General features: G+C 35.4%; 2 protein-coding genes across 4 annotated transcripts in view; one reads left to right on the top strand and one right to left on the bottom strand.

Annotated features, from left to right (window-relative positions):
• The window catches only part of LOC117907000 (DEAD-box ATP-dependent RNA helicase FANCM), a 37,932-nt gene extending 18,740 nt beyond the window's left edge, over nucleotides 1-19,192 (bottom strand). For 2 of the 3 annotated variants that reach the window (XR_004649933.1, XM_034820304.1), the window contains exons 1-9: nucleotides 19,041-19,192; nucleotides 18,702-18,960; nucleotides 17,766-17,909; nucleotides 13,191-13,273; nucleotides 12,905-13,019; nucleotides 7,455-7,546; nucleotides 6,526-6,580; nucleotides 6,325-6,446; nucleotides 6,126-6,239 (exon numbers count right to left, since the gene is read on the bottom strand). Coding sequence is in view for 2 of the 3 variants with exons in the window: in XM_034820304.1 (XP_034676195.1) it covers nucleotides 6,126-6,239; nucleotides 6,325-6,446; nucleotides 6,526-6,580; nucleotides 7,455-7,546; nucleotides 12,905-13,019; nucleotides 13,191-13,273; nucleotides 17,766-17,909; nucleotides 18,702-18,960; nucleotides 19,041-19,085 (1,029 nt within the window). In the remaining variant the exon portion in view is untranslated. The remainder of the gene's footprint in view (nucleotides 1-6,125; nucleotides 6,240-6,324; nucleotides 6,447-6,525; nucleotides 6,581-7,454; nucleotides 7,547-12,904; nucleotides 13,020-13,190; nucleotides 13,274-17,765; nucleotides 17,910-18,701; nucleotides 18,961-19,040) is intronic. The other variant, XM_034820305.1, reaches the window with a different exon arrangement.
• On the top strand, nucleotides 11,085-11,755 carry LOC117906425. The gene is made up of 2 exons (XM_034819440.1): nucleotides 11,085-11,088; nucleotides 11,649-11,755. The coding sequence occupies exons 1-2, from the start codon at nucleotides 11,085-11,087 to the stop codon at nucleotides 11,753-11,755; spliced, it is 111 nt and encodes a 36-aa protein (XP_034675331.1).
• Nucleotides 19,193-21,290: the final 2,098 nt, after the last annotated feature.

Here is a 21,290-nt window from a genome sequence, read left to right on the forward strand (position 1 = left end):
TGTGCAAATATAATAACTATTGAAAGAGAGAGAGAGAAAACCTTAATTCTCATTCATATATTGTTAACTTCTTACAATAGAGAAATATATATACAAGGCTAGGTTGAACTAACTACCATATATGTGACCTATATTAAGAAAGGAAAGAAACTTGTACACTTTAAATACATTATACTCAACACTCCCCCTCAAGCTGGAGCATATATGTCATATGCACCAAGTTTGTTACAAATGTATTTAATCCTAGGACCTCTGAGAGATTTAGTGAAGATGTCTGCTAGTTGATCATTTGAATTATCAAAACTTGATATGATCTTCTCTCTAATGAATTGACAGTCAACTTCAATATGTTTGGTCCTTTCATGAAAGACTGGATTGGATGCAATATGTAATGCGGCCTGATTGTCACAGACTAGCTTTATCTATTCATCTTTTCCAAATCTCAATTCCTGAAGGAGTTGCCTCAACCATATGAGTTCACATGTTGCCAAAGCCATAGCTCGATACTCAGCTTCGGGGCTTGATCTGGCCACTACATCTTGTTTCTTACTCTTCCAGGATATTAAGTTACCTCCAATAAAAACACAATACCCTGAGGTGGAACGCCTATCTGAGGGTGAACCAGCCCAATCTGCATCTGTGTAACCAACAATTTGGGTATGGCCCCTGTCTTCATACAACATACCTTGGCCTAGTGTTCCTTTAATATACCGAAGAATGCGGATCACAGCATCCCAATGGTTGTCACATGGTGACTGTAGAAATTGACTAACCACACTCACAGGAAAAGAGATGTCTGGCCGAGTGATGGTGAGGTAGTTCAGTTTGCCTACAAGTCGTCGATATCTCCTAGGATCTCTTAGAGGCTCCCCCTGTCCTGGTACAAGTTTGACATTTGGATCCATAGGAGTGTCAACAGGTTTACATTCTAACATACATGTTTCTTCCAAGATGTCTAAGGCATACTTCCTTTGTGACATAACCACACCTGAACTGGATTGAACTATTTCAAGTCTCAAAAAGTACTTAGAGTTTGCCCAAGTCTTTGGTTTGAAAGTGGTTGAAAAGGTGTTGTTTTAGTCTTTGGATACCCTCTTGGTCACTGCCTGTAATGACAATGTCATCCACATAAACTACCAAATAGATGCACTGGCTCGAAGAGTTATGATGATAGAAAACTGAATGATCTACTTTACTCTGAAGCATTCCAAACTCTTGAACAATTGAACTAAAACGCCCAAACCATGCCCGAGGAGACTGTTTCAAGCTATATAGAGAGCGGCGTAACGTGCACACTAAACCAGACTCCCCCTAAGCAACAAAATCAGGTGGTTGCTCCATATACACTTCCTTGAGAAGTTCACCATGAAGGAAAGCATTCTTAATATCCAATTGATAAAGAGACCAATGACACATAGCTGCCATGGAGAGAAATAAGCGAACAAAAGCAATCTTGGCAATAGGAGAGAAGGTGTCACCATAGTCACAACCATAAATCTAAGTATAACATTTAGCAACCAGGCGGGCCTTAAGGCGATCAACCTGACCATCAAGACCAACTTTAACAGTGTGGACCCAACGACTTCCAACTATAGATTTACCAGGAGGTAAAGAAACAAGATCCCATGTGCCATTGGAGTGCAGAGCAGCCATTTCATCAATCATTGCATGTCGCCACCCAGGATGAGAAAATGCCTCACTAGTGCTCTTAGGAAGAGAAACAGAGGATAAAGTAGAGACAAAGGCAGAATAGGATGAAGATAATCGATGGTAGCTCAAAAAATTATCAATAGGATGAGGATTACAAGTAGATCGATTACCTTTCCGAAGAGAAATAGGTAAATGGTCAGTAGATGACAGGGCCGGGGTAGGAGAAATCGGTGGGACAGGAGGTGAGTCATTAAGTACCTCAACTGAAGAGAGAGGAGGAGCAACAGCACGATGTCGACGAAGATAAACCTGAAGAGGACAAGAGAGCGCATCTGAAGGGGGGGATATATAGGGAAATGGCAATACTTCAAAAATGGGAAGAGATTCAGAGGATGAGAAGAATGGAGAGTCCTCAAAGAAGGTGACATCAACGAAGAGAAAATAACGATGAGTGTCAGGGGAATAACAACGATAGCCCTTCTGAAGTCGAGAGTATCCCAAGAAGATGCATTTCGTAGCCTTGGCGGAGAGCTTGTCCTGTCCAGGTGTGAGAGTATGAACAAAACAAGTACAGCCAAAGACACGAGGAGGAAGGAAATAAAGAGGTTGGGTAGGAAAAAAGAGGGAATGAGGGATTTGGTCATGTAATATAGATGAGGGCATACGATTAATCAAGTAACAGGTTGTAAGAACAGCATCCCCCCAAAAACGAAAAGGAACATGACTATGCAGAAGGAGGGTACGAGGTGTCTCAACAAGATGTCGATTTTTACGTTCAGCAACCCCATTTTGTTGAGGAGTATGAGCACAAGATGACTGATGGAGGATCCCATGTTGGGACATAAAAGAAGTAAAGGGTGTAGAAAAATATTCCCGAGCATTGTCACTATGTAACACTCGAATAGAAACATTGAATTGTGTTTGGATTTCAGAATAAAACTTCTGGAAAATAGAGAATAACTCAGCTCGATTTTTCATTAAAAATAACCAAGTACATCTTGAATAATCATCAATGAAAGTGACAAAATACTGAAATCCTAAAGTAGACGCAGTCCGACACGGACCCCAAACATCAATGTGGACAAGTTCAAAAGGAGACTTTGTCCAATTATTCAAATGCTTTGGGAACGAGACACGAATATGTTTCCCAAGCTGACACACGACTCACACGCAAGCGACGACAAAGTGGAAAAACGAGGGACCATCTTCTAGAACTTGGAGAGACTAGGATGACCCAGACGATTGTGAATGAGAAGAGGAGCATCGGTGGAAATGCAAGCTGCAGGAGATGAAGGTGATGTGAGGTGATAGAGGCCTTGAGACTCACGCCCTATGCCAATCGTCTTCCCCGTACTCCGGTCCTGCAAGATCACAGATTTATTAGAAAAAATGATAGAACAGTTAAGAGTGCGAGTTATTTTGCTGATAGAAATAAGATTAAAAGGACACTCAAGGGCATAAAGGTCAGAATGGAAAGGTAAGGAAGGGAGAGGATGAGCCAAACCAATACCTTTAGCCATAGTTTGGGAACCATTAGCTAAAGTAACAGTAGGTAAGGCAAAGGTAGTAGTAATAGAGGAGAAAAGATGTTTATTACCAGAGATATGAACAGATGCTCTAAAGTCTAGAATCCACGGGCCAAGAGAAAGAGACTGAGTAAAGCAGACAAAGACATTACCGGTCTGGGCAACAGAAGCAACAGAAGCTGATGTGGCTGCCTGATATCGGAGATAGGCATCATAATCATTACCAGTAAGGGTGATACTCTGAGATGTGGAGCTCGCAGCGGAGTCAGGTCGAGATAGCAGAGGATCAGATGACTAAGCAATGTGGGTAGTGCGAGGAGGCCGTCCATGTAACTGATAGCAACGATATCGAGTGTGACCAAGCTTATTACAATAGGTGCACTGAGGACGTTGTCCTCAACCCCAATTGCCACTACGTCCTCCTCGAGAGTTAGTCTGAGAGGCTAACACAGATGAAACTGAAGGACCACCAGTCGACAAGGTCTGAGTAGAGGAAAGGCGTAAGAGACGAGCGAACACATCATCCAAAGATGGTATTGATGAACTAGCAAGAATCTGATCTCGGATAGACTCAAGATCTGGACAGAGGCCAATGAGGGTTAACACCATAAAGAACTTGTCAGTCTGTATTTGTTGAGCTTCAGCACCATTAGTGAAGGGCATCAAAGTTAAGAACTCCTTAAGAGACGCAATCCAGCCAATATAAGTAGACAGATCCATGTCCTACTGTCTCATATGAACAATATCATAAACCACCTTATAAAATCGTTGAATATCATTCATGTATAATCCTTTAGCCTGAGTCCAAAATTTAAAGCAAGTTTTGTAGGCACGAAGATGATGGAAAATTTTGGGATCAACAGATTACCATACTACGCTGCATAATTGTGCATCGATTTTCTTCCATTGCACTTTGTCAACATCAGGTATAGCATCCTCAGGTGTAACAAGACGATCCTCATAACCTTGTCCCATAAAGCAGAGTTCCACGGACGCTGACCAGGAGAGATAATTCTCACTACCAATCAATTTTTCCGATGTGATAGTAGGAGATCCAGAGATGACGGATGTAAAAATAGGATTTTTAGTCGCCATATCCACTTCACCTGAGATTGAATCACGTTTGGATCGAAGAGAGCCCTAAAGGGAGGTCGGATCACAGCTGTGGAAGAAGAACTTGGTATGTCGGGACCCAAACAAAGGAAAAAAGTGACTGGAGATGAAGAAGAGGCCTTCCCAAGGCCCACACAGGTCTCGGCCAAGGAAGGGAGCTGTCGTCGGAGGCCAGAGGAGGCTGAAAGAAGACCCGAGGAGGCTGAACGAAAACCCGAGGAGGCTGAAAGAAAACCCGCGGAGGCTGAAATGCCAAAAAAAGGGAAAAGCAGGGTTCGGAGAGGAGTGACGGAGGCTTAGAAGTGCAAGACGGCGCTGGACGAGCCTGGTGGAAGAAACTCGGCACCAGAAAGTGGGCCACGTGCCCTCACGCACTGGCACGTGGGATTCAAGCCACCAGAGAAAAGTGGCGCATGGGAGGCGCGTGGGTGGGTTTTTGGCTCCGGTGCTTTGAGAAAAGTTGCAGATCTCCTCTTTGCGCTCCTGATGATGTGGTCGATGTCAGAAAATATCACCGAAAAAAAAAGTCACCAGAAAAATGTTGACGATGATGAGGGTTTTCTGACCACGATATGGCTGACCGGAAAGCTTTGGGAGATGGAAAAGGTGACCGGAATGAATTACACGGGTAAACCAGAAAGAATAAAGTTTTCTCCCTTGGCTCTGATACCATGTTGAAAGAGAGAGAGAGAAAACCTTAATTCTCATTCATATATTGTTAACTTCTTACAATAGAGAAATATATATACAAGGTAAGGTTGAACTAACTACCATATATGTGACCTATATTAAGAAATGAAAGAAACTTATACACTATAAATACATTATATTCAACAATAACAATTAAACTAGCAAATGAATAACATGTATGAGACCAAGTTGTCACATGAACAAGTTTGTTCATATATTTGTGATTATGCCACAGAGCCACTTAACACTAATTTCCACTGATCCAGCAAGTTGCCACTAAACACCAGAAGTTATTAACCTCTCTCTCTACGTCTTCCAAAGAAGCCTAAGGATACTATGCTAGTCTTGGCACCTTGGACCTACAAGAGTGCAGGTTAGTTTAACACTCCAAAAACTTCGACCAATCCTGATTTGTCCATTATCAAGATGATCTCTTCAACAGATGCATGTAGAAGTAGGTATAACAGATCATTTCAACTAAGGATATTTAAACCCAATAACAAATCACAGAAGCATACCATGAAAGGGAGCCAAATACAAGAACCACCCAATTCCAAGCAATTGCTACTTTCAATTCTCAAACACTCAAGATTATGAAAATAAGAACCTAATGGTTCTTCTCTTATAATATTATTATTTTTAATTATCAGTGAATGCTTCCAAGATACTTTTTCATCATCTAGATAAACAACAAAAATGCAAATTACAGGATATCAACAAGTAAAATTTCACAATAAATTATGCAACGTGGAAACTGACACATTTGCTCACCACACCACAGAGAGAAGGTGCCTAATAGTAATACTGCAACTTGAAAGTGAAATAATTTGCAAAAGAATTGTTACTACTTGAAACCATGTATACATGTATATCTGCAAGTGTATTTGAATAAAAAATAATACAAGGGGGTGTACTAACTATATGGACAAGAAGTAGAAACTTCCAAAAAATCCTCAGATTTGCCATTTCTCTAAGGGATTCAAATGGAGCCTGACACCCATTTTATGGAAATTTCCAGCAAGAATTTTCATAACAATGCATTATAGCATGTGGCCAAGAGAAATGGAAATGCATAACAAAACTTATTAATCAAATTAGATCATGGAGAACTTCCAGGGAAAAAATTTAAAATAAAAGGGACCATACAGTTTGCAAGTCTCTATTCTGAAGCACTCCAACTGCACAAAGCCTAATCACAAATGGTCGTATTACTTCTAATAGCACATTGTTTATCTCAATAGCATCTTGGCCCATCGCAACCTAGCATAATTGGAAGGAAGAAGTCAAACCCTTGAGAAAATAAGTGTGAATAATCAACTCCACTAGAGAAAAAACTAGAATGTACCTCTATTAATTCAACATTCCTGTTATGCACATATGGGCTGACATCATGATCACTTTCATTACGATACTCAAGCGTCGATATATGCAAATTATCAATTATATTCTGGATAGATTGCTGCTTTGCTGGATAATTTCCTTTGACATAAGGTTCCAAAAACTTCTGGAAAATTTATACAACACAAGTAGAAGATAGGTAACTTACATCCTGGTGTTGCTGTCAAAGCTAAGATTCTCAGCTGCACTGGTGCCGCCATCAACTACAAATTCGAAGCATTATTAATACCAAAACCAGAAAATGCATCCAAAAAATACAAAACACTGAACTAACAATGACAGGCATAAAATTCATCATTTTTCCTACTACAATGGACTATTAGGTATTAATATTTTTATATTTGTAGATGAGGAATACTAAGCCTTATCTTTCTGCTGTATCCAGGATGAAACAAAAATGACATTCTTTTGTTCCATCTCTTCATTTTAAAAAAAACATGTGAGTAATTATAATCCAATTCTACATGTTTGAATTTTACTCAATTGACCATTGAAGTTGACTCATTGGTTTTTTTAGGATTAAGGCTCAAAATTAGACTAGCCTATAGTACAAACTCCAAACTACAGAATGGATAACCAACTCAGTGCTCTGCATTAGATTGATCCAAAAGAACCAGTCAAGATATGATATGGTCACTCTATCATTGCAGCAATTGCAATTTTACCCATTATATGAACTATTTTGCCTATTAAAAAGGGGAAAGGGAAAAAAGGAATCATTGTAGCAATTGCATTCATTTTTTTCATAAACAAAAGAAAAACCAGTATGATTAAGACTTCATGGAGTGAAAAATAGGAGGATGCAATGAACAGAAGGGTGAAAAAAAAAAAGATGACAAAGTAAAAATGATATATAATTCCAACGTAAATGTAAGATCACTTGGCCATTTAATGAGGGGCAGCACAAAAATCAATACTAAGTCATCTATAATTAGATGAATATGTTCATAGAACAAAAATCAGGAGCTTCAAGCAATAACCATTTAGAAGATTGACTTCTGAAACAGGGGTCCATCGTAGAATTCAAATCTATCAGTTAAATATGATTGAGGACAAGAAATAAACACAACAGCAAACCTCACGAACTGCTGTGCAATAGGAATAATTTCCCAAAGCTCGATGAGCCTCATCAATCACCAAACACACCAAGTATTTTACCAGACATATACCTGCAAGAAATTACTTAGTAATGAAATCTAGCAATAGAACAAAGAACCAAAGAAAATTACTCGAAATAGTGGCATAGAAGTTATAGTCACTTGTAAAATAGTTGAAAAGCTAAACAATCATGCTAAATGAATAAGGGGAAAGAGAAAATTATTAATTTCCAAAAATATTCACTGCAAATGCAAATTATTGGAAACAGTGTCTAATTGGACTGCATTTCAACATGTAACATTGGGGATCAACCCATATGTGGCTTAGTGTCGGCCTCATCTTTAGGCAAGTAAGGCAACAGCCCAAGGCCCCCACTCCATAAAAGGCCCAAAAAAAATTTATTATTGCTTTATTTACACATTAAGTTTTTATTAGATATTTTTAAATAATTAATGATAATTTTTTATTTTAATTAAAATAAAAAACTAAAAGAGAAAAAAGAGAAAGAAAAAGCCCAAATTTTCAAAATTATCTAAATAGTTTGTCTTGACATATTAACAAATATTAATAAGTAAAAGTTCAGTAAATAAAATTATTTGTTTTAAGTGATTCAACTAGCCATTGTAGCCATTAGCATTTATTATTCTAATTTTATTGTTCCAAAAAAAAAAAAAAAAGAACTATTGATTTCATGAAACTTAATAAGTTTTTTTATCTCCTTCAACTTCCTTCCTTATTTTTATCTCATACCATCTCCACTTCTTTCTTTCTCACTTCTAATTCTTTCTTTCTCACTCACTTCCCTTCTAATTCATCCTATTTACATGCTTATACCAATTATTTCAAAATTGAAACTCTACTTGCTTTGTACTAAATCTAAGAAGTCGATTCCTATCAAGTTTGTATTTCATCAAAGGTCTAAGTACAATAGCACATTTGCATAATTTGTTTTAATTTGTGGTGCCAGCTTTTTTGCTTTGTTGTCTTGTTTTTTTTTTTTTTTTTTTTTTTTTTTTTTTTTGATAGGAAATGACAAAGGGATATATTGATAGAAAAAAGTACAAGAGAAGGATGAGGAATCCTCCCACCAAAGAAAACTAAACTACAAAAATACAAAAACAAGAAAATACACAGTAAAAACATACAAACTCTCTAGATTAGACCAACCCTTTGGAATTGCACACCGCTATCCAATCAAGTTGTAACACATTAAGGGGAGTTCCCTTAAAAACCTTGGAACAAAAAGCCCAAAGAGAAGCAAGGAAATGAATAGAACCCCAAAGATATTCTGAATTCCTTGCTTTATCCTAAAAAATCCTCGCATTTCTTTCTTGCCACACAACCCAAATTAAAGCGATGCTCGCAGCTTGCCACAAAACTATTCCTCTCTTAGATAAACCAAAACCATTATAATTGATGGACAGCATGTCGAAAATGCTCCTCGGGAGAACCCAATCCATCTTGGCTAATTGAAATAATCTGTACCACAACCCCATCATCAAAGAGCAATGTAAGAAAAGATGATCTGTTGATTCTCAATGCTTCATGCACAATTTACAAATATCAAGACTAAGAGCTTTGTAGGGTCTTTTCAATTGTAGCAAGTCATTAATATTTACCTTCTTGTGTGGCACTAACCAGAGAAAGGACTTGACTTTGAAAGGGACTTGAGAATTCCAAATGAACTTAGTAGGGAAAACTGGAGGAGAACCAGAAAATTGGGATAAGGCTAGAAAGAAAGATTTGACTGAAAAAGCCCTGAAGAAGATAAAAATCAGGATCTCGCATCTGAAACCAAAGGTGATAGATGCAAACCATCAAGTGACCGCATGAGGCCTTCTAAATCTTCTATCTCAGAATCGGAAAGGTTACGGCGGAAATTAAAGTTCCAAGAGAAATGACAAGTAGTTTCGAGATTGAAGAAATAGAAATTGTTAGCCCAAGGGTTCTCCTAATCAGGTTTTGATGATAACAAACCATGGTTAAGTGACTAATTGTTTTAAACTGTTAAGAATCTCAGGCTTAATCTCAAAAATTCATCAAGGACCAAACGAATACGGGATCGAGATCATTTGGAAGACTTGTGATCATAGGAAATGAATGTAAGATGATAGCATGAGTGCACTTAGGATGTTCATACCTTTTCATGCATCTTAGAAAACTCGGTTTATTCTCTAAAACTTGATTTTCTTTAAAACCCGAGTTTTATCAAATATACCTTAGGCAAATTGATTCAAAATTGGCATATTAACTCACCTAAAGACTTTGCCTAAGTATTGGAAAAGAAAGAAATCAAAAAGGATAGGTTTTCGGGGCCAAAAGGCTCAACCGGTCGTGGCTATGGCCAACCGGCTCAACCGGTTGGGGAACCGGTCGACCGGTTGCCCTTGTCCGGTCGAGGTCCGGTCGAGGGAGACACAAAATTTTCTCTCTCTCCCAGTAGCCTTCTCTTCCCGGTCGAGCCTCACCCTCGTCCGGTCGAGGTCCGGTCGATGTCCGGTAGAGGCAACGGTAACCTGCCATGCATTAAATGCACCAACGGCTAGTAATCCGGTCGACCCTTTGCTCGTCCGGTCGAAGCTACTTTTCTGCTGTTTTTGTCTCCCGAGCTTAGAATCCTATAAATTGAGAGCTCCTCTTCATTTATGAACAAGAGAACAATTGCATTCAAAGCCCACCTACCTGTTCTTGATCAAAAAGCTCTCATTTTCTTTCTAAGTGCATCAAACCATCACTTGCATATTCTTAGTGCACTCTTGCAATTCATCCTAGCTTTCTCTTGTACTTGAGCCATCCTTAAGCTAGGTTGAGAGTTTCATCCTTGTGTAAACTGAGTGTGAAAGCCTTCAAGTGGTTCAAATCTTGAAGAGATTGTGTAAGAGCCCATTGGAGCCGGAATCCAAGTGTAAGACGATTGAAAGCTTGATTGAAGCTTCAAGTTAGTGGAACCCTCACTCGGTTAGGAGATTGAGGAGAGTGGACGTAGGCAAGGAAGGGCCGAACCACTACAAACCCGAGTTTGAATTCTCTAACTTTATCTCTTTCCTTTATTTATTTTGTGCATATATTATTGTGTGGAAAAAGATTTTGAAAAACCCAATTCACCCCCCCTTTTGGGTATTTTCCTTAATTAATTCATAGCCTTTGTTTTATCAGAAATATTTTTATCCAAGACTACTCTAAATAATCTTGGATATTGGGATCCCAAAAGTTGGTCCCCCCACCATAAGTCCTCCCAGAACCGAATTCTTTCCCCATCTCCTACCACAAACCGAGTAAACTTGGAAAACTCCTAAAAGACTTGTGCAATAGCCTTCCAAGGACAACGATGTTACCATCTGACTAAAGTGTTAGCATCCCAACCATTAGAGTGTGATCCATAAATGCTTAAAATAACCTGATACCATAGAGTTGAACCCTCTCTAGGGTACCTCCACAACCATTTCCCTAAGAGAGCGAGATTCCTTAGAGAAATCTTCTCAAATCCCAATCCCCCTTTTGCCTTCGGATTACACACTACATCCCAACTAACTAGATGATCTCTTTTACCTTCCCCAACCCCTGACCATAAAAAATCCCTTTGCAATCTCAATTTTTGCAACCACTAAAATGGGTATCTTAAACAAGGAAAGGAAGTAGCAGGGCATGTGGGTGAGGCAAAATTGGATAAGAGTTATCCTACCTCCAAAAGATAAATAAGTCTTTTGCCACCCACCTAATCTTCTCGAGATCCTCTCAATCACTGGATCCCAAAAGCCACAAGCCTTGGGATTCCCTCCCAAAGGAAGATCCAGTTAGAGTATAGGCCAACCAGAAGCCTTGCAATCAAGCAACTCAGCCAACCTAAAAATTGTTGTCTTGTTTTGTTGTGTTGTTCTATGGTTTTTTTTTTTTTTTTTTTTTAACATGTTTGCTAGAAAATATGAATCCAGATATGAAAAACTTTAAAAAAATAAAAATAGATGATAATTGAATCTCAAAAATGAGCAATCGATATATATGATGAGTTATCTGATATTGATGGTTTGGATTTATTTTCAGAATTAAATGTTTTAAGGGAATTTGTACAAAGCAAAACAAACAATCCAATTGACCAATTACATATAAAAAAAATTAAATTCTTTTCCAAATGCATGTATCGCTTATAAAATATTATTAGCTATACCAATGAAGGTTGCTTCTGCAAAAAAAAGTTCTTCAAAATTAAAATTAATAAAATCTTATTTACGATCTACAATGTAACAAGAAAGATTAAGTGGATAAGCTACTTTATCTATTGAAAAATATATTTTAGCAAAACTTGATTACAAAGAATTAATTAATAAGTTTGAATCTTAAAAAGCAAGAAATATAAATTTTTGAAATGGAACTTTATATTATATAAATGGATAAATAATATTATCATATATAATATAAAAAAGCCTAATTGAAAATGGTCGCCTAAGACCCTATTTCATGTTGAGCCGCCCTTGATGTCGTTTTAAACTCATCTTACAAACTCTCACTTTTAACCAATACTGAAGTCAGATCTAAGGACAAAAGAAAGAATATGACATAGAACTTAATTAGCATATGCAGAGAAGGAAGAGTGTCCAGACTGACAGCTGATAATAATTTTGACCTGAATCAGAGAAACAGAGAACTAGAAAGCAATATTTCTATATCTACAGTTGAAGCTTTCCAATCTGATTACAGATCTTTTCTTGGATTGGCATGCTTAAGAGGCTGAAGAAAGTGTGAATAACAGTTGGGTTTTCAATGAGGAGTTTTCTGACTAAAACTTGAAGGAAGCTTTCACCAAATCAGTCTCAGAGTGATCCACAGTCTCATTGGAGATGATCAACTACTCTCTGTTGGAATTTCATAGATGGCCTAAACGAAGGATGATAATCTAATTTTCTTCTTCCTTTCTCCTTGTGGTTTCCCTTGAATACTTTCCATGTAAATGGTGTGTTTTTTTGCTAAGGTTTTATTAATACATCCCTATTTGCATATCAAACAAAAACCAACAATAACAACAAGGGCCACACTTGATATGCACCAAGCCCCTTTTTATGAGGTCTGTATCCACTCATTTATTTTCTACAAACCTACAGATTTTCCAATAGAAGTTATTTCACCAATCATACAGGCTCTTTTCCTTTTTTTTCGAAAGTTAGATTCTTAACATGTACTATATCCTTCAAAATTATCAATGTATCAAAACTGAGACAGTTTCAATAACTCTCTCCCCAAAATGTGAAAATTTTTCCACAAACAAAATTTGTTTCAGTATTTCCTATCATAGTTCTCATCTTCAAATAGATCATATATAAGACTATATATCAGATATTCCTCCAGCTTTTCAAAATAACATAAACCAACAGCTAGGCCACAGTCCACTCAATAGTCATTCATAAATAAATTATAGGTAGAGTATAGAGATCTACCAGATTGAATATCCTTCTCCAACACTTGAGGTGTAACAAAGAAAACTCGTTTAGCTTTCCAGAGGCCAGCTCTCCTTGTAGGACTTGTTTGACCTGTCATATCAATGGTCCACTCCTGCAATCAGTTTGATCCAAATCTTTTCAAAATATGTAAACTATTCTGCTAATGGAATGATCCAACTAAAGACAAACATTTAAGCAAATGTGATACAATTCCATGGAAAATGGACTAAAAATTTTGAGCATACAACATACACCTGTATGGAAAACTGAGAAAAAACCTTACTTGTGGTATTCCTACTATATTATGGCATGCTTCTATTTGTTGCATGACAAGCGGCCGAGAAGGAGCTGCAAAAACTATCTTCCCTGTCATAGAAACACTACAAATACATATCAATTTATTCTAACTTGAATCCTCAAACTGAACTTCATAAGTAAAACAAAATGCAAATAGTTGCAAAATGAAAGGGAGAGTAATATAGTAGGCTTCATGCAAAATTGACTGAAGATCAACTCCTTTGTGTACTTCTCAAGACAAAAATAGCTTGTTAGTAGGTGCTTTAGTACAGAACTCCTCCTGAGTGTTGTTCCACTGCACAACCAATGAGTTAATAGCTATTCCTCCCATTTAGTGGAGCAAGGTTTTATTTTTGTCACATAACAGCTTAAAGGCATTCTCTTCGGCTAGCTTTAGCAATTGAGTTCCCTTTTTGAGTGGTAGCGCTCCACCTTTAACTAGTTAGTCTTAGTATTGATGAGAGTAGCTCATTAAATATCAAATAGCTAATGTTTTAAAAGGCTAAAGGCAGTCTTGAGACATTTTTCCCAAATGAAGCAAAACATAAACCTCAAGGCAAAACTATGGGTATGCCGCACCCTTAGAAGTTGTGAAGGACTTCTCCACACCCTTACAAGCCGAGGAAACACCAAGGCGCTCCTCAGCTTACTGGAAAAAATCTTCCACCCCCCTAAAAAACCTCTCCCCTCAAAGAAAACCAAGGAGAACCCCTTTTCTTCCACTGAAAATATAGAGCAAAGCAAGAAACGCCCTGCTTTGTTACTGCACAACTCCAAAAAGTAACATCTACCCCCCTCTACCCAAGCTTTTCTAAAGGGTTCCCCATCCTTGGTTGTGCAACAGGTCTCATCCCCTTCCACTAGCAAAGCTAAGCCCTTCCCTCCAAAATTAATCCACAAAGAAAAGTTTTGGCTGTTGGGATTTTGTTTCTCCTGGACCTTTGATAACAAACCGACGACGTGATTCGGAATGTGGTCCACATTCATTCCATCAATTTAGGAACGAGGAGACACGTTCGGAACCACATTCGCATCATTACCCCATGTTTTGTGCATGCTCAAAGCAAATTCTGTGATGGAAAGAGTCTTTTAAAGGGCAGAGTACTAATGGGTTGGGTCCCCTAAGCCTTCAATCTCTTTCAGTCTCAAAAAAACCATCTAAGAAGAGGTTGAGAAAGGTTTAGAAGCACCTAAAACCCAAAGAAAATAAAATAAAATAAAGACACTGTTTTTAACCCGTGAGTGTGTGAGAATGGCAATGGAGGGAGGTACGTTTTCGATCTATCTTCAATTCCGCTTATGATCTAATTGCTATTTCAGGATTGTTATGAGCATGTTTTAGAGAATTTATGTCTTATAGTGGATTTCTTAAGCTTGCATACCAGATGCTCATCACCACTAGAGGAAAATCCTTCTGTTTGTTTCATGTAAACCTCTTCCTCTAGATTTCCATTGAGAAAGGTCGTCTTCACATCCATTTTTTGCAACTCTAAGTCAAAATGTGCAACCAATGTCATAATGATACAAAAAGAATCTTTCTTAGATATAGGAGAAAAAGTCTCCTTGTAGTCGATTCCTTCCTTTTGAGTGAATCCTTTAGCAACGAGTCTTGCTTTATATCTTTCGATGTTGCCCAATGAATCCTTCTTTGTCTTGAAGACCCATTTACATCCAATGGCTTTTGCACCATCAGGCAACTCAACAAGATTCTAGGCTCTGTTAGATGTCATAGAATTCATCTCATCTTTCATAGCATCATACCATAAATTTGACTCTTTACAACTTATGGCTTGTGAAAACATTTTAGGATCATTTTCGACTCCAATGTTGTAGTCCGATTCTTGCAAATACACAACATAATCACTAGGTATTGTTGTTTTTCTTGCTTTGGTATATCTCCTTAATGTTGTATCAACATTTTCCTGAGAATCATGTTGCTCAACCGGTTGTTCAACAATTTCTGGTGAATCTTGAACAACTTAATCTACTGAATTGTCATCAGCAATTTGTAGAACTTCAATGATTGGTTATGTATTAATATTATTCAACTCAATATTGCATGTATAATAAAACAATAAATCATACACAAAATTATGAAATAAATATTATAAGCACATAAATATCTAAAATTAAATCCATAAAGAACCTTTAAATTAATTTAATGTGCAAAATTATTTAACTTAATGTTGTATGCATAATAAACCATAAAAAAATATACATACAAATAACAAAAATAAATAATTTAGCACATCAAATATCCATAAAGAAATCCATAAATAAAAAGATCTTAAAACGCTAAATTTTATGAATTTCCATTAAAAAAAAAAAAAAAATTAAGATTGCTTCTAGGAGGAGTTGAACCTGGGCAACAGCTGGGAAAAGGTAAGGCTGAGACCAACTGGGCTATTGCCCCTTTTCTTATTTCTTTTTACTTATTTCTTCCTTCTTTACAGTCAAAACGACATACCCCATGTAATCATCTTCTACCTTCAACAAGGTCTGTTTGACCCATTTGTGACCCAAAATGAAACCGACGGTTTCCGTGTATTCCAATAGAAATCTCATTTCCTAATGATTTCTAACCATATTTTTCATCAAAAACTCCAAAATACCAGAACTCTATTTTTTTAATTAAAAAAAAACACAGATTGCAAAAACGAACAAGGCAGAGGCATATATTGATATTGGAAATATACTTATTGGAAAAAATCTTCCACCCCCTAAAAAACCTCTCCCCTCAGAGAAAACCAAGGAGAACCCCTTTTCTTCCACTAAAAATATAGAGCAAAGCAAGAAACACCCTGATTTATTACTGCACAACTCCAAAAAGTAACGTCTACCCCCCTCTACGCAAGCTTTTCTAAAGGGTCCCCCATCCTTGGTTGTGCAGCAAGTCTCATCCCCTTCCACTAGCAAAGCTAAGCCCTTCCCTCCAAAACTAATCCACGAAGAAAAGTTTTGGCCTCTCTCACAAATCTTCCCAAGCACCTTACCTTTGACCTCCTCTATTGAAATCTTAAAGGATTTCAACTCGACTATGAACTAGCACTTTCCTCTAGGAGAAACCACATCCATTTCACTTCACATTCTTACAAGAGCAGGTCATGTTTGTGAACTAGGTTGATTATTTGAATCTTATTTAGAATTTACAAGTTTTTTTTCAAAAATTCCCTTTTATAATAAGTTCCTATACTTTAAACTTTCCATTTTACAAAAATTATTGTTTTCTAAGAACTCCTATATACATATAAGATCTAACAAAAGGAGGCGCATTGAGGTACACGAAACCCATACAAATGCCGCCCAAAAGCACAAAAAAAGACCAAAAAAAAAAAAAAAACACCTGAAGCAAAAGGCAAAACAATAACAAGTTTTAGATAATTTGTTCCAACTGCTAAACATTTTCAAATGATCTACAATTTCTCTCCTTTCGTAGCCCAAAATAAGCACAATAGAGCCACCCTCTATCTCTTTCTTCTTTTCTTACCCACACAAGTTCCCTACCAACTTAAAAAGGCCACTCAACTATAGAGGGCATCACCCAAAGTACGATAAAATAATGAAAACAATCAAATGCCACAATGTCGTTAATATAGCACAATAAAGAAATATTTGATCAACTAATTCTTCTTAACTCTAAGATAACATCTATTCACCAAGTTAAAATTCTTTCCCAAGTTACTTCCTATGTAAAGAAACTCACTTTCATCAAGACCCAAGAATTCTAAATAACCTTCATGGGGAAATTTTTCTCTTTATCAGGCTCCAAATAAGAATAGAAAGCCTTGACTGAAAAATCAACAAAAAAATTTCCAAAGTTATATCTTTTATTTTTTTATTTTTTTTTTTGGTTTTATTGAGTTTGTAAGGTTTTCTAAAGTTTACAAATAAGGCTAATTGCTATAAAACAAGATTGATGATGAATAATATTAAATTTTCTTCAAACCTTGCAATTTCGAGTAGTAAGATTTCATTATTTTTCTTATAAGTAAGACTTTTAGAAGGTGTAGTGGGACTCTAATGTTCCTTATCTTTTCTTCTTTTATCTCTTTTCATTCTCTATCTTTTTTTTTTCTTGCTATTATAATTTTATTCCTTATTCCTCTCCTTAAGTCCTAAAAGATTAAAGCCCTAGTCAACTCTATTTGATTCTCAACAACCACCCTAAGTTATTGTCCATCAAACCGAACTCCCTACCAAAGTCCACAATCGCTAGCATCCAATAATTATATCTCCAAGACCCTCAATAACCACTGGCCACCCAAGACAAAAAACTTCTTTACCATATTAATTCGACACCTAAAACTTTAAGTGTGCCAGAGCTCCACAAGAAGAAAACTGTGATGATATTACTGATCTCCTTAGTCCTTCCTATGGGGATAAAAGCCAGACAATTGAAACATATGGTGAGATATATAACATTACAATTGGTGACAGTGTTGTTGCATGATTCTGAATTAACAATTAAAAGAATGATAATTACGCCAAAGGATGAAAATTAATGACAGAATTGGAGGTTTGGAGGAGGTAACAAAAGAATTAGTGCAGAGAATCACATTACCTTCAGGAAACCATCTGAAATAGTTGTACATAACAACAGCAGCAATAAGGGTTTTGCCAAGACCAGTTGGCAACGCCACCAATGTATTTGAAAATAGAGCTGTCTTGGTTATAGATAACTGATATTTACGCATAGGAACATTAACTGCAAAACAAGCAAAGAAAAATCAATGCATAACCTTTTTTGTCAAGCCATATCATCAGTTCATAAATTCATAATAAGAAATCTATATCTAAGGTTGATTTTGAGGACCCTCTTGCATCAAAATCAAGAACAAGAAGTATTATGTTGATGATATCGATAAGATTAAATAAATTCAAACTTACAAAGCCATATTCAAAGCAAATTATCAGGACCCTCTTGGGTCAAAACCAAGAAGTATTATATTGATGATATTGATGATATTAAATTTTGTTTTAGAGAAGCAAGAAGATGAATTGCTATGCAGAGCTGAGAGCTCCAATAAAATAATAAAAAATCCTAAGTTTTTTTCCCCAAAACCTACTTTCACGCAGCAATCATTTAATAGGCTAACACCCACCGTTGCTCATTAAAATCACCCATACCAAATGCAACAAATATAAGCATAACCCACTATTGAAGTTCCCCAAAAAAAATAGCAAGAAAGAAATCAAAAATTAAATTCGTTCCTAGAAACCCAGTTCACAAAATGACCCAGAAACAAAATGAAAAAAATAAAAGTAAAAATTCATGTTTTGACTGTGAATAGAACTCGAATATGATCAACTACCAAGTGCAACAAATATAGGCCAACCCACTTGGGAAATTATGAAAAACACAAGAATATGAATGGACATGCAATTAAAACAGTAGCACAGCAACAACAAACACATGAATAATCCAAAATTCAATTTATCCCTGAAAACCCACTTCACCAAAATCATCCAAAAAACATGCTTTGGCTGTTAACAGAACCTGGATATATCCAAGTTTTGGCTGCCTCAGCATCAACGTCAATGCAGCACAGCCCTTCATCACCAACCAAGTTACTTTTATCTCTATCTAATGTATCCCCATTCTCCAATGGCGGTACAGCGCCGGCGGGGCTGATGAATCTATCGAGAGTAGATTGCTTAGAGAGCTTGGGTTTGTTGTTGTCCGAGCATGAAATCGAGGGTTTCGTGGTTTGGCAAGCCACATCTATCTCTCTAAAAGCTGCTTCCCAATCGAACTCCTGGAGAGAGATGAAGGATGGGTTTAAAAATTTTTTAAAAATTAAAAAATTAAAAAAAGAGGAAAATGAAATGAACTGACGTCGTCATCGTCGACAGTAATGAGGTGAGGAGTTGTTGAAGCCATTGAAGGGGAAAAAAAACAAGAAAATGGAGGTAATAGGAGTATCTGGTTCTGGTGTCTCTTTGAACTGAGAATTGTACAGTAGAAACCCTTGGCCAAAGGAGAGCTAATGGCGGCAAGACTAGAAATCCCCCCCTTCTTTTCTTCATTCCATTTAAAAAAAAAAATTGACATAATTGATTTTTATATTTCATTTTTTTTTAACATTTTCTAAATACTTATTCCGCAATAAATATTTAAATATTGTTTTATTTTCCCACCTAAAAACATAATGTTAATTATTTTCCAAAATTGAAGCATTAAAGTACTATTTTTTAGTTTAAAAATTACCATTACCATAATGCACCCCAATTAAATATAAGATAATTTCTTATACAAGTTGAAAATAAAAAAAATGCTTTAAAAATGAGAAAAAAAATATTATTATGGCATGTTTTGAAAATTTTTTAGAACAAATTTTGAAAAATGTTCTTTGATTTTTATGGAACAAAAGTTTGTTTTGCAACCTAAAATAATTTTAACATGTTTTTAATATTTTAAATATATTTTAAAAATAATTTTTATATATAGTGTTTTATTCTTAACGATTTTACATAATTGTATAATGATTTCTTAAAACAGTCTTATACAAACAATGAAGACAACAAAAAACAACTAAAAAATATTTTTTTAATATACCCTTTTTTTTTAAGTACACAAAATAGAAAATAGTTTTTTGTTATCAAAAGTATTTCATATGTTTTTTCTTCTAAAAAGCATAAAATTATTGTAAAAATTAATTATCAAACAGATCCTTATATTTTCTATATTATACTAGTTGGCGGAATAAGATAGGATATGATATGTACATTTTTTTGTTGTCCAACGCCTTTTCTATATTTTTTGTTATGGAGAACATAAAATTGTTCTCAAAAAACAATTCTCAAACTATCCCTTATATTTTTTATGTTTGATTGATAGGATAAGATAGAATACGATATGTATTTCCTAATATATCATATCTCATTGGATAGGAAATACATATCCTAAATATGATTTTTAATAGGATATATATCATATGAACATGATATTTTAAAGTAGCATATCAATAGGATATGTTATGTTATACTCAATAATGAAAATATTGATAATCACAGATACATCGGTACTTCGATTTTATGAATATATCTAATATATTAGAGATATATCATAGATATTTTGGAAAAAAAGATTTTATGGATATATCCGATATATTAGAGATATATCATAGATATTTTGGAAAAAAAAATATCAATAGACCTGAAATTGATCAAAATTCATGAGAATGTAAGAAAAACTTCGTAGAAATGAAATTAAAAGTATAATAGACATTTTAAATTTAATTTGTTTAAGAATTTAATATATGTATGATATAATTTATCATATTTGATAATAATATCGTATGTGTCAATAAAAAATATGAATTTTATAAATATATATTTATTATTAAATTACATCAAATATTATTTCATATAATAATATTGTGATATTTAATCATAATATGTCTAATTTTAAAATATATATAATATTAGAATTATGATTTATTTAATTCAATTATATTAAATGGAATAAATTAAATAATGATATATATATATATGTATATATATATATATATATATATATATATATATATATATATATATATATATATATATATATATATATATATATATATATTTCTTATATTTAATTAATATATAAATGATACAAAAAAATTAAGAAAATTATTATCATAATTTTTATATTTTTAGTAGTAAATTAAATTAAATTTCAAAATAAAATAATTAAAATTATTTTGTTTATTAAAATATTTTGTTTTTATCACGAAATTAATATATATTTATTCTATTGCACATATTATAATATATGAAAGGGTAGCCCAATGGTGAACAGTGGGGCGTCATGAAGGCTTGTTTGGGGCCTTTGGGGTTTGATTTGAGTCTCGCGCCCTGCAAGTTCAATTTAAATTTTTTTTCATTTGACTTTTGATTGGGCAGCCTCAAAGATAGGTGATTTTCCGCCGAAAAAACGGTGATTAAGTTATAAAATCAATGCTTTTTTCATGATTTCGTCGGCTTATCGGCAAAAACCGATATAGCGCCAAAATATCAACGAAACACACCGATTTTTCACTCCGTCGATTTTTCGCCTGCCCATTTTGTATAGTCGATCACCGATACGTGATATTTC

Source organism: Vitis riparia, chromosome 18 (assembly GCF_004353265.1).
Source record: "Vitis riparia cultivar Riparia Gloire de Montpellier isolate 1030 chromosome 18, EGFV_Vit.rip_1.0, whole genome shotgun sequence".
Taxonomy (NCBI): domain Eukaryota; kingdom Viridiplantae; phylum Streptophyta; class Magnoliopsida; order Vitales; family Vitaceae; genus Vitis; species Vitis riparia.